The sequence below is a fragment of the Lissotriton vulgaris genome, chromosome 1_1 (genome assembly GCF_964263255.1).
Source record: "Lissotriton vulgaris chromosome 1_1, aLisVul1.2, whole genome shotgun sequence".
Classification (NCBI taxonomy): Eukaryota; Metazoa; Chordata; class Amphibia; order Caudata; family Salamandridae; genus Lissotriton; species Lissotriton vulgaris.
Window position 1 is genome coordinate 2,000,206,868 of NC_141685.1, and position 12,710 is coordinate 2,000,219,577.

A 12,710-nucleotide genomic window follows, 5' to 3' on the forward strand; every position below is an offset into this window, starting at 1 on the left:
CAAGTCCGGAGGGATGGCTTCTTTGGCCGTTCCGTCCTCCAGGACTTTCTGGTGTGATATTGGTTCGCAGACCCACCACCGGGGTTGGTATTGCTGGGGTATCTATTCTAAGGTAAGGAATCTATCACTAACGTATCTCTTTCAGATGCACAAGTTACTACTTGTGTAACGATATATCTGTAAGAGACATTAGTTAGTGATAGATTCCTTACCGACCCACCCATCCTCCCCATTCTGCGAACCGATATCTAGGGTTAAGGTCATCCCCTTTCAGGGCCCTAGTTCCATGGCACCAGTGTTGGTTCTATCATGGCTTTGCGTATCTGGCGCGGAAAAGCTGTGTATCAGAACTGTCGTCAGCGCGCATGGGCGGCGTCTAAGTACTCCGACGACTTCCTTCCGGCGCTCACGACGCCGACGACGGACGCGGAGCGGCAGACGACGCCTACCGACGCGCAGGGGTATTTCTACTCAAAAGTTTCCGGATCCAGTCTGACGCCTGGGGATATTCTAAGGTAAGGAATCTATCACTAACTAATGTCTCTTACAGATATATCGTTACACAAGTAGTAACTTGTGCGTCAGTCCACTCCCAGGCCTGTTCAAGGGTATCAAAAAATATGTAGATGAATTAAAGATAACTTCGTGGCAAGCCATGAAAGAAAGTATGCACTGGATCCTGAGCACCTGGAACTTCTTTTTGACCTCCTCATATAAGTGGCGATTTTAGTGTTGAGTTAAAGCAGGTCTTGTTGGCGTCCGACCTCACCAAAGATGCTTTGCCTGCTCTAGAGAGATCTGTCACGCTTGGATCTCACCACTGCCAACTGGCACTCTGGCGGAATCTTGGTAGGGACCCGAGAGCTGCAATCTAAGGCAAGTATTCAGACTTCAGACTCTGTCACCTGTGTTAACTGGCTAAATTCCTTCCTCCGCACATATCCCTTTGGCAGACCCCTCAAGGTAGGCTTGCTCGCTGCCCACAAGGTCCCTGCAGAGAACAGAGAGGCCTACACTAGGGAAGCCGGGTGCATAGCTGCAAAGTGACCACTGAAACTGCTGTAGACCACAATGGAGGACTTCAGAAAAAATGCCACTGGCAAAGACTGTGCAAGGGACCAGTGGAATCTGCAAGCAGAGGGCACAGAGTTTATTCCACTCTGAGGTGACCAAGACACACAGAAGAGCAATGACCACCGATGACGGAAGATGCAGCAGTGATGACAGTGACTTTGTCCCTACAGCTGTGAGGACCAGGCGATGCTGAGGAAGACCAGTAGCCGTTCACGAGCTGTTACACTTCGTAAGTCAAGAAACATGGGTGGCTGATGTCCGGAGGGAGCACCAGCAAGCCTTGGCAGCTGCAACAGAGGTTGAAAACGTTGAAGGAGCAAGGTTGGGACCCGCAAGATCCAAGGGTCTCACCAAGTGCAGGAGAGTCAGAGCAGGCCCGAGCAATCCCAATGAAGCAAGAGAAGACAATTAAAAAAAACACAGGCCAAAGGCACAGGAGTCGCGAGAGAACCTCAAGCAGCTCACCAAAGAAGAAGGCCCATGGTGCGGTGAGGATGAAGATTTTGGCAGGAAGAGAGGCTGGAGCTTCTTTTAGCACGAAGATCTCTGGAGTGGAGATCCGACAAGGCTTTCAAGGCTAGTCGGTGCTGTGCACATGGGGTTCTGTCCTAGCAGTTCTGCCGAAGGATACTGGCCTCAAAATTGCTGAGAGGGCAGGTTGGGCCTAGACAGTGGTGTTGAGCCACCACCTGTGTTGCTGGACCTTTTGACATCCGTGGGATGTTGGTCCTTCGTTTCAAGGGAGATTACGTTCGGTGTCCTTGATGCCCACAGGTCTGTTGAATATCCTGGATAAAACACAGACAATGAAGAAGACCTGCAGAACAGCGAGACCAGGAGCAGCAGGTGTCTTCCTTGAAGCCGTCTCGATCCCAAGCGAAGTCCAGGTCTTCAGACGGTCAACGACTGGCATGGTTTCAGGCTTGAGTCTTGTCCTACAATGAATCTGTGAACCTATCCACAGGTAAGCGCTTTTATACCCTAGGAAAGGTGTTCGGACCACTCTGGAGTCCCTCTCAGAGGAGGGGCTAGACCATGGGGACGATTCTCCCATGTCCTTTGTCCAGTTTTGCGCTAGAGCAGGATCTAAGGGCTCCCTGAACTGGCTGATACTGAAGTATGCAAGGAGGGTACCAAATGTGCCCTTTTAAAGCAGTCTGGTGGCTCTGGCAAGTGCCCCCAACCCAATACACTTTGCCCAGTCTGGGAATTGGTCACATATTCCTATTTTTCTGCCTTTCCCTACTCAGCTCAGCACAAGCCCGGACTGGCTATAGCGGGCACTGAGTAATCCCCTGGTGCGCAGCATGGGTGGGGGCCGGTTTTGGGCCCCTGGGGGCCGTTTATGTTACAGGGCCGTTTTTGCAGCATAGTTGCAAAATCGTCCCTGTAAAAATATCGGCAGAAAACCGACCCTGGCAAAGAGCTCGGCGGCACCTCCAACGCACCCCCGCCCAGCCCCCCCGCACGTGGGAGAGGGGGGCGAACACTTTGCCAGGGCAATGTTTTGGTTCCCAGTCCGGCCATGGCTCAGCAGCAGGAGGGCAGAATCGTGACTGGGGTCGGCAGCAGCACTAGTTTGCTGGCAGACCCCAGAAGGCTGTTACTGAGAGTACTGGTGGCTTCCCAGAGAAGCCCCCCAGTGTATGAAATCCACCTTCTAACACCGGTAACGGTGTTGGGGTATGGTTCCAACATGATTGATAACAAACAGGCTCAGTTAATGCACAGCGAACATTTAGTTGGCCATCGTGTAATGACCCATGGCCACTAAACATATCAAAATGACTGACAGCAGTTACAAAGCCTGGAGAATCGACTCTATGTTTGTAGCGGGTCTCCAGCTCATGCAGGGCACCTTAACACTTCTAACCCAGCACCCTGCCTTCGGGATTGAAAGGCATGCCTTGGGGTGACATAAGTTTTAAGTGTAGTGACCTCATATAAGGAAACTTATATATGTCAAGAGTGTTGCTAGTACCAGCTTACACAGGCTGCAATGGCAGGCCTGTAGTAATAGTTTGATTGGTCTCTTATGGGTGGCATAATAACTGCTACAGCCCATGGGAGACCCCTGGTGTACCTATGCCCTGCATACCTTAATACCAAATACTATGGACTTACATGGGTACACCAGTAGCCCATTATGGAGGTACCAATTGACTTACCATGACAAATTTAGGGAGGAATCAGTGGCTGGGGTCCTGATGAGCAGGATTCCAGCTAGACTAGTCAAAAAAACATACTGACACCAGCTAAAAGTGGGGATAACCATGAAAGCAGATCCTACTTTCCTACACCAAGTCAGCGGGGGTTGGTCTCGTGAGGCGGGGGCGGGGGGGGGGTGCCCACAGCCCCCTCAGCATCCAGCAAAGAGGTGGCATATTGATTCCTCTTGGTCCTGGCTGGTTAAGGAACGGGGGGCTTATGACCCATTACTTTTCACAAGGTCACAGTCGCTGTGAGGGACAGAAATGCCATCTAGCCAGCCTGCTTGCCTCGGGGCTGCATGAGCAGCTAGCAACCATGGAGACACACTGTATTCTAGGAATGCGTTGCTACAGTTCAGGAGCCTAAGAATAGGCTCCGAGGCTATGCACACTCTGCCTCTAACCCCCTGCTGCCAGGAGGGTGAGTGAGCGCCACAAATGTGCCCAGGGTCTGCCGGTGCTGTCAGGCAGGTTTAGAAGATTTGGAAAACGGCCAACTGGAGCAAATCTAAAGCTTAACCGCCATCTTGGCCTCCTCTGCCACTCCCCCTAAATTACTAGGTTTTGCAATTTTATTTAAGTGAAGAACCATGGTTAGGGAAGGGTCAAGCTTAATTTCCAGTGAGCAGATCGATGGTTAAAAAGATGGGTTGTAATCCAATAGATGGAGGTGCTTTTGCAGATCCGAGTTGAAAGATTGTTTTGATTTATGAGAGAAAAGAAAGTATTTGGTCTTTTTAGGATTCAGAGTGCCAATTTTTTTTCCATCCACTTCGGAATATTGAGTAACCTGGTTCTTAACTCCATGGCTGCTATGCGTTTTCCCCCTCTGTGCTGAAAATTCTTTTTTTACATTGTTTTTTGACGAGCTGGGCTCGTCATCAGTGTTTGAGGAGGCTACACCATGACGAGCCCAGCTCGTCATGAGTGTGGAAGGTGTTAAGGTGAGCTTGTCTTTGACGTTGCATGCATGTTTTAAAAACCGGTTTGATGTAGCCAATTTCTTTTAAAATCTCATTCAGGACCTTTCCATATATTCTTGAAAGACTTCCCCCTCCACCCCCCCACCCCACCCCCTCATATGATTGTCCTTCCTCCCTTCTGGCTACTCCACGATGAGCGTGTTGACCCCACATGCCTGCCGCTAAGTTAGGTTTTGACACTGGGGTTTGCCCCACACCATTATGATTTCTGATGCAAGTTTGTTTGTGTGGCGAAAGCTGTATCACTGGTTATGGAAGTTTATATCCCTATATAACTCTTAGTTCTTTCTGTTGCGAGAGGGCTGAAACACGTATGCCATGTCTGGTAGGTTTGGTTATCAGTGTATTTGTGGGAGAAGTAGGACCATTTGGAATCAGGCAAGAAGCTGGAGCCCTGTAGTACTGATGCATCCCTACCGAAGTACTAATGTGTGGTACCCCTTCTTTGCTGATTAGTTTATGGCAATCAGGAGGTCGCAGTGGTGTCAGAGAGGAGAGAGGCTGCAGTCATGTCAGGAGCCGAGGGAGCCCCAGGCTCATACCCTCACCCCTCAATCCTTCTGCCTTTATACTGGAAACTATTCACAGTCTATAGTCGTCACATAGTTTGTCCATTTGAGCCACTTCTCCAAAAAGTTACTGTCCTTGAAAACAGTATGACATTTGTGATCAATTAGCTATTTCTCCAATTTTGAGATGACAAAGTGATCCTCTGCCAAATCCAAAGTTTCAGATAAAAGTGCACTGGATAGCACCTTAAGGAGCCGCTGGTTCAGAGTACCCTTTTTCCAAATCTTACCACAGATGCAGGAAGATTGTGGCATTCTCTGCTCATATGCACATCTTTGTTGCTTTTGGACGTAAGCAAGGAATTTCACTATGGCTGTCTGGTTGCACCATCATTATTTAAAAAGAGGCAAATGTACGTTCACAAAAAAAGATTTGCAGCACACTCCTCCAGACGTAATGCCTCAGTAGCAGCTCTCTATGCTGGTGTGCAGCTACATGATTTTTGAAATGCTGTGACATGGAAAGACAGACGCATGTTCACTGAACCCTACTACTTGAACAATAATGCAGCTGCTGATTTATTTTGTATCGCAGGAGCCTCAACCTTTCGCAATAAAATAAGCCTGCTTCCCCGTTGTTTGTTTGATATAGCTAGCTGTTCTAATTCGAGAACGTGATTCTATGAAGGTTGAAATGCTGCAGAGGCGTTACTTTACTTACAGGCAATTAAAGTTTTCCAGCTTTGGTATCTTTTATAGGTTAACATGCGACCATCTTGCCCTCCAGTCAGAGGCTCACTGGTCATCCCTTTCAGTCATTCGCTGTAAATGTCAAAGCTATACTGGATTATATGAGGAATGAGAGTGATGGTACATTCAGCAGATAGGCTGAAGCTTTTCAGTGTTGTCAGTGCACTTCTAAGCAAAACATGTAATTTGTTCTCAGGCCTGTGGCCATTTTAACATTTTAACTTTGCTGTTTTAAACTGCTGGAAATTCCCTTCCTGATGGCGGGTAATGATTCAAGCTTGTGAATCTATTAAAGATACCAATGCTGGAGAATATTAATTAGAGGTAAGTATGTTTTACCTATGTTGCAATATATATTAAAGAAATTATGTTTTTTTTGTGACCAGTTAAGCTTACATTTCGAATACCTAACCCTAAAGTTATCTTTCCTCCTTTTTCAACGTAGGTGAGGAAAAAGGACCAGATAAATATTGAGACGAAGAACAAAACTGTGAGATTTATTGGAGAGCTTGCAAAGTTTAAGATGTTTTCAAAAAATGACACCCTCCATTGTTTGAAGGTAGGTAAGCGATTCCATGCATTACCCCGAGAATGTAGAACATAAGTAATACCGCAGTCTCTTAAATAAATTCACACTTGTGGCTTGCAGACTCATTGTTTTTGAACCATTCGGCGTAATTGATTATCAGTATTGATAAATCTATAAAAATTGTTTAATAAATAATTCTGTTTTACCATTTTCATATATATGAAGCTAATTTTGTCTGTTGCAGCTACATCTATGGCTGACTTTAGCCAATTAGTGTGACTTTCTTTTTTTTAACTATTCTTTTTCTTAACAATCATCGACTTCAATTATTAAATCTGGCACTTACAGTTACGTATACAATTTGGTCCGGCACAAGCAAAGTAATTCATGCCGAGCGCAGGGCATGCCACACTTGTATGTAACGGAAGTGCTCTGAGTTGGCCAAGTCGTGTTGTTCTTGCTGGAAAGTTTTTTATTGTGACTTTCTCAATGTTTTCCTGTCTTGTAGCAAATCATTGAGATTGTATTTCCTAGCAGTTGCCCACGTATAGCAGCAGTATATATGCATTTAGACAGTGGAGTAATGCAAAATTACTAACCTCTGATTGAGATTTCTAACCACAGATTCCTAACCTTTTGAATTTTACTCAGGTGTCAAACTTGATCCCGAAACTTTTGAGCAGTACATCTGCTTGTCGGTAGGTGGCGCTGTGCGGGTCTGCACTGATACCCTATCATTCCGGAAATTAAGTGTGGGACCTGTATAGACACTACTCCAGTGTGTTGACGTCAGGACCTTTCTTTCCTTGCCACCAAATGTGGATCTGCAGATATGTCTCTTCTCTTTTTGACCGCTTTTCATCCAAAAACGTAGTGTGCAGGGGAGTTCTCACCTCCCAAAATTACTGATTTTAAATTCTATTCAGGTCATCCGAAGGTAAACGTCAGGCTTACCTGTGGTGACAAGGGTTGAGCCATGACTCTTAAGGGCTGCAGTGACTGTCATCGATGAATCAGAAGGCCATACATAACTGCAAAGTGAAACTCTGTTGCCAAGCACTGGAAACCATTCCAAATCTAAGGGTCGGTCCTGTTCAAGAAGTTGCAGTAGTTGTTCCAGAGATCGGTTGTTGCTGTGCACAAAGTTTTAGGTTAAATTGAAGAAGAACAAAATAAATCCAATTGGAACTTGGGTCCTTCCATCCACTCACATACTCCTGAGAAGCAGCAGGGGCATCACCATGCCTCTGGATCATGCTCCCAAAGCCGATCAACGTCTGTGCCTGTTCCGCTAGTCCTTTCTCTTTACTCTTTGGTTCCTTACAGACTTTCTCTGCCCCAAGGAGCAGAACAGCCCTCCATATTGTATACTGCTTGTGGGTTTGCCTTTGGCACCAGTTGGACTCACCGAATTGACTACTGGACCTCCTTCGTCTCCCATTCTGAGTGGCATCAAACAGCTGTACCCCTAGCTGAGGCTTTTGGTTCGCGGTATGGGGTACCCTTACCAAAACCATGAAAGGAACAGAAAGGCTGGTGCATGCCCTTAGTGGAGCATAGCCACCAGATTGGAGGCAGGATACAACAATTCTTGCCAGGTTGGCAGACTGTCACATCGGATAGGTGGGTACTGCAGCTAGTCCGGACGGGGTACATCTTGCCCTCCCTTGCCTCTGTGTTGCACTTTCAATTGTCCCCAGAACAACTGGTGGAGGAACATTTGTCCATCTTCTGGCAGGAAATGCGAGCCTATTTGGCCAAATGGGCTATTGAGAGTGTGCCTATGCAAGACGTAGGTCGTGTTTGCTATTCCTGCTACTTCCTGGTGTCAAAGAAGGACGGAGGTCTGTGTCCTGTTTTAAATCTGAGCCCTCCCAACTTATGAATTCGGAATTAAAAAATCTACATCCTCACACTAGCCCATGTCTTGGCTGCCCTCGAACTTGGATTCTAGATGGTGGTGGTGTAAGACCTGTAGGACACTTCTTTCCATATACCTGTACTGCAAGTCCAGTGGCACTACCTGCGGTTTGTGATTGAACAGGAGCCTTTTCAGCTGTTCTCACTTTTGGTCTCATCAGCACATCTCAGATATTCACAAAAGTGTTGGCGGTTGTACAAGCGCACATTCGGAGGTCGAGTGTTCCGATCTACCCCTACCTCGACATCTGTCTGCTTACCTCCCAGGTAGTCGTCAACCACCTCCATAGTATGGCAAAACTCTTGACATGTTTGCGGTTTATTATCAAAATGCCAAAGTCACACCTGGCTCTTCAGATTCTCTCCTAAATTGGAGCTAGTTTGGACATGGTTGGGTTTTGTGCCAGAAAGAAGATTCCAAGACATTCAGGCTATGATTCCAGTCTCTTTCAGCCTCTGCACGGATTTTAGTGAGTTAGACTTGTGAGGTTACTGGGACTGATGGCCTCATACATGCTTCTGCTGATGCACGCCATGTCGCATATGTGGGTTCTGCAGGGAGATCTGAAGTTTCAGTGAGCCCAACTTCCAGGACACCTTCTCCGGCCTGTTCCAGATCTCGGAGGAGACTACAAACTATCTGCAGTGATAGTTACTGGATTGCGATGGGGGTCAGCATCAGACTTCTCTCTCTACCTCACCCGGGTCCCATCTGGACTGAAAGGTCCATCTAGAAGAGGTGTCTCAGAAGCTTTTGGGTCTCTGGCATCAGTAGGAAAGTGCCTCTTTTCTTCATGGTTACCCCCACTTTTTGCCACAAGGTACTGAGGTTTTTCGACTGATGTGCACTGAGTCCCTGCTAACCAGGCCCCAGTGCCACTGCTCTTTCCCTAAAAGCATGGTAAAATGGTCTGATTGTTTTACAATAGACACACACTTTAGCACCGATGTAACTCACTAGTAAATGGTACCCTTGGTACCTATGGCAGGGGTACTAAAGAGGGTATTTAAGGGTTGCAGCATGTATTATGCCACCCTAAGGGACTCACTATACAAATTGCATGCAGTCTACCATTGCAGGCTGCGTGACATGGTGCAACCCATGTGTAAAAAATGACATAGCACACTGGCTGTGTGCCATGCTAAAGTCACTGTATATAATATATGTAAGTCACCCCTACAGAGCAGTCCTTATAGCCTGTAGGCAGGGTGCATTATATAACATGTGAGGAAATAATCTGCATGAACAAATATGCCCCATTGTGGTTTAGTTCAATTACTAGATAGTACAAGTGAACTGGGAAACCGTCTTAAGTATATGTACTGGGCACTGGTCATTAAGAGTTCCCCAGATACATGATGGCTTTACTGAAACCTATGGTCTGTTGCCAGTGCTAGATGTATTATGGCAAGCACCCAGAGGGCACCTTAGAGTTGTCCCCTGAAAAACCTACCAGTGTCTAGTGTGCTGGCTGACTGGTATTATCCAGCCTGCCACCACAGACAAGTTTCTGGACCCCTGCAGGTGAGAACTTGCTCTTTGTATGGTCAGAGACAATGCCTCCCCCAGAGGAAGGTGTTCATGCCTCCTCCAGCAGGATGGCTAGTGATGCAGCATATCAAGGAAAGGGGCTTCAAAGCTCCTGCCTCCTTTGATATGCAACCCCAGCGTCTCTTCCAGGGGATACTCATCAATAGTCATAAGCACTGCTTGTCCCGCCCACGTGCGGGACCCCGGAGCAATAGCCAATAATATGCATATATCTACTTGTATATATATATTTAAATATACATAAAACACCCATATATATATATATATATATAGATAATATGCATATACACATACATATGCAGCCTGAAATACACCATACTAGGCTAAAAAAAACTGCCATTATTGCATGTAACACTTTTACATTTGCTAAATAAAGACATATATATTACATTATATGATAATGTAAAGAAGAAACACTGCCCTGGGTTTCTTTGAAACACACAACCTTTATTTTCAAAGGTAAAAACAGGCAGGATCATAGAGGCAGATTTAGCCTAGATAGGCTGCATAGTAACAACTGAAAAACTTGGTGCCATGCCTTTAAGACCTCCATGAGCCTCCAGGCTCCCATCATGCACCACAGGTGACAGTTAGGTCAGTTCTTTTTTCCGGCTCCTTCTGTGAGGATCCTGGAGAATTGAGCTCACCAGTATGTGATATTTTATCACTTTCTTCTGGTATTTCTCTAATTCTTTCGTCTTTACTCGACGTCTTTAGTCATTGTTTGACTAATTCAACAATTTTTTCCTGGTTTTTGACTATTTTTCCAGTCATAATGCCGGCCTTGTTTGTTGAGTGTCCAGCCTGTGGTAAAAAAAATGGCCAAGTCAGACCCTCATTCGGTCTGTGTAGCTTGTTTACCATCTTCTCACAAGTCAGAACTCTGCTACCACTGCAGCAAGTTGTCTAACCGAACTCTCAGGGAGAGGGAGAAGAGCAGGCTACAGTCCCTGTATGACAGAGGAGAAACTGTGAGTGGAAGAGAAGATTTTCATTCCAAGAAGCCTTCTTCTCAGCACAAAGAGCGCAAGGACAAAGGGGAGAAGAGAAAACATCGGTCCCCTTCTGCGTCGAGGGACAGATCTTCTTCTAAGGCACCTCTGTATTCAAAATCGGCATTTAAATCACCATCGTGGCGCCAGTCGACGTCGAAACATCCTTCGCCGTCGAAGAAGATCACGCCGTCGAAGCAAGGTGAGAAGAGACATGCGCGTAGGCGGTCCAGGTTCGGTTCGCCTACGGCTGCAAGAGGGCGGGACTTGACGTTGTTTCAACGACGTCGACGCCGAGAGGCTCGGAACATAAGTCAAGGTCGCCGTCGAGAGGTGCCATGGCGTCTTCGTCGAACCGGCCAGCAGAGGTTTCGACGTCGAAGAGCCCAAGCCAGGTGGCATCGAGGCACACGACGTCGAGAAGGTCATCGCCGTCGAGGCGCATGTGAGAAGGTGGCCTGATATGCAGTGCTCACTATTCTAGTGAACACTATGTATCAGTCCAGCAACCCTTATTGATGATTGGTTGTAAGTCAACCTTATAGACCAGCTATCCTAGTAGCGTGGATACGAGCAGTCTAAGGCTAAAGACTCGAGAGGGCGTGTTAAGCCAGCTGTTATACCACATATACCCCTTGAACACCAAGTGAAAGGACACCACACAAGTGTTATGAAAATAAACAGTTATTTATTAAGAATCACAACAGCCCTGTACTCTTTATGAGGACAGGGTACTAAGCACAAACCAAAACTCTTACAAAAATACTTAAGTTAGCACAGTATATACAAATGCCCGAGGGGCACGGAAAACCATATACTTGAAAAGTGGAATGCGAAATTACTAGCAGGTAAGTACAGTACTAATAGCCTTTGGAATCGCTAGGACTTGACTATAGAATCGTTAGATTACTTCTAGGAGACCCAGGGGACTCGGGTGCAGTGTGTGCACTCTCACGCGAGATGCGGGACAAAGTCTATGGTAGCTAGGAATTGCAAAGTTAGTGTTCTCGGGCGAACCCGACCTGGTAGGAAGAAAACGAAAGTGGATTCTGACCCTTGGATACTGAGGCTATGCTGGGGCACCGAAATGCCGAAGTTACCTAGCCCAGGGGCTGCAGCTGCATAGGACTCAAAGGACGTCGGGAATCCTCGTTGACGGACCAGGAGCCTGGAAGAAAGAAGTTGCTGGCAGGCGACCAGTGAAGAAAGTTCGATGGATCCAAGCCTGGATCGAAGGAAGATGACACCTGAAAGCAGAGGGGACCAAGTTCGTGACTACTAGCCAGTAGTCAGTGGGCACCAGGAGGGCACCGGATGGTAGCCACCTCGACTAGGCGAGTGGGTGACGCTGTGCTCGGAGATCTCACGGACCAGGAGGCGTTGTCGGCGACCAGGATGGAGGAGCGAGCTGTCCCACGAAGATAGAAGCTGTCGGCGTCGCTGGACCCAGGATTGGGCAACAGAGCCTTGGCAAATTCAAGCCCACGCTGTGGACCTAAAATGGCGTCTGGAGTGGACCAGGAGGGTCCGGGGTGCCTCTCTTGAAGAAGGAAGCAAGGGCCAGTCTGGAGCAACCAGACCAGCAGCAATGATGTCGTCGGGCGTCGTGCAGAAGGCCACAAGCCAGCCGGCTAGTAGCCACACAGCGCGGTGAGCACGCAAAAGCAGAAGGGCCCCACGCAGATCGTGGAGATGCTGGAGGGCTGATCTTCGGTGCTGGAGCTGCTCAGGGTTGGGGCTTCTCGGACCCCAAAGCACTCACCAGTGGAAGACTCGGTGGGCTTGGTACAAAGAAGTCGTGCAGTCTTGGCGATCGTCGGTCCCTCGAGGTCTCGTCGCACTCACGGTTCTCAGCTTTGCTGTAGAGGTGAGTAGAGGTCAGAGGTGCCAGGGAAGCCGGGTCTCGTCGAGCTGGGCCGTCGGATTCGTGAAGAAGGACTTGCAGCAGACCGCAGTGTTCTTAGGATGGTGCCCGCTTGATGCAGGGTGACTACTCCTTAGCCACAAGGGAGAATCTTGAAGAAGAAATCTTGATGTCCTTTCGCAGAAAGTCGTGTCTTGATTCCAAAGATGATCTAATTTGAACAGGGGGCCCGCTCCCATCTTTATACTAAAAAAGGGGGCTGACCCGGTGACTAGGTCCTGCCTATGGGTGGGACTAGGAGGGGGGTGGTTACACCCCTCTGCCATG

The 12,710-nt window shown here is 47.6% G+C and overlaps 1 protein-coding gene across 11 annotated transcripts in view; it reads left to right on the forward strand.

The window, feature by feature from the left end:
- Positions 1-12,710, forward strand: part of UPF2 (UPF2 regulator of nonsense mediated mRNA decay) — a 1,606,401-nt gene that overhangs the window by 547,243 nt on the left and 1,046,448 nt on the right. For all 11 annotated transcript variants that reach the window (XM_086919968.1, XM_086919955.1, XM_086919976.1 and 8 more), the window contains one exon: positions 5,972-6,085. In XM_086919968.1, coding sequence (XP_086776094.1) covers positions 5,972-6,085 — 114 coding nt within the window. The remainder of the gene's footprint in view (positions 1-5,971; positions 6,086-12,710) is intronic.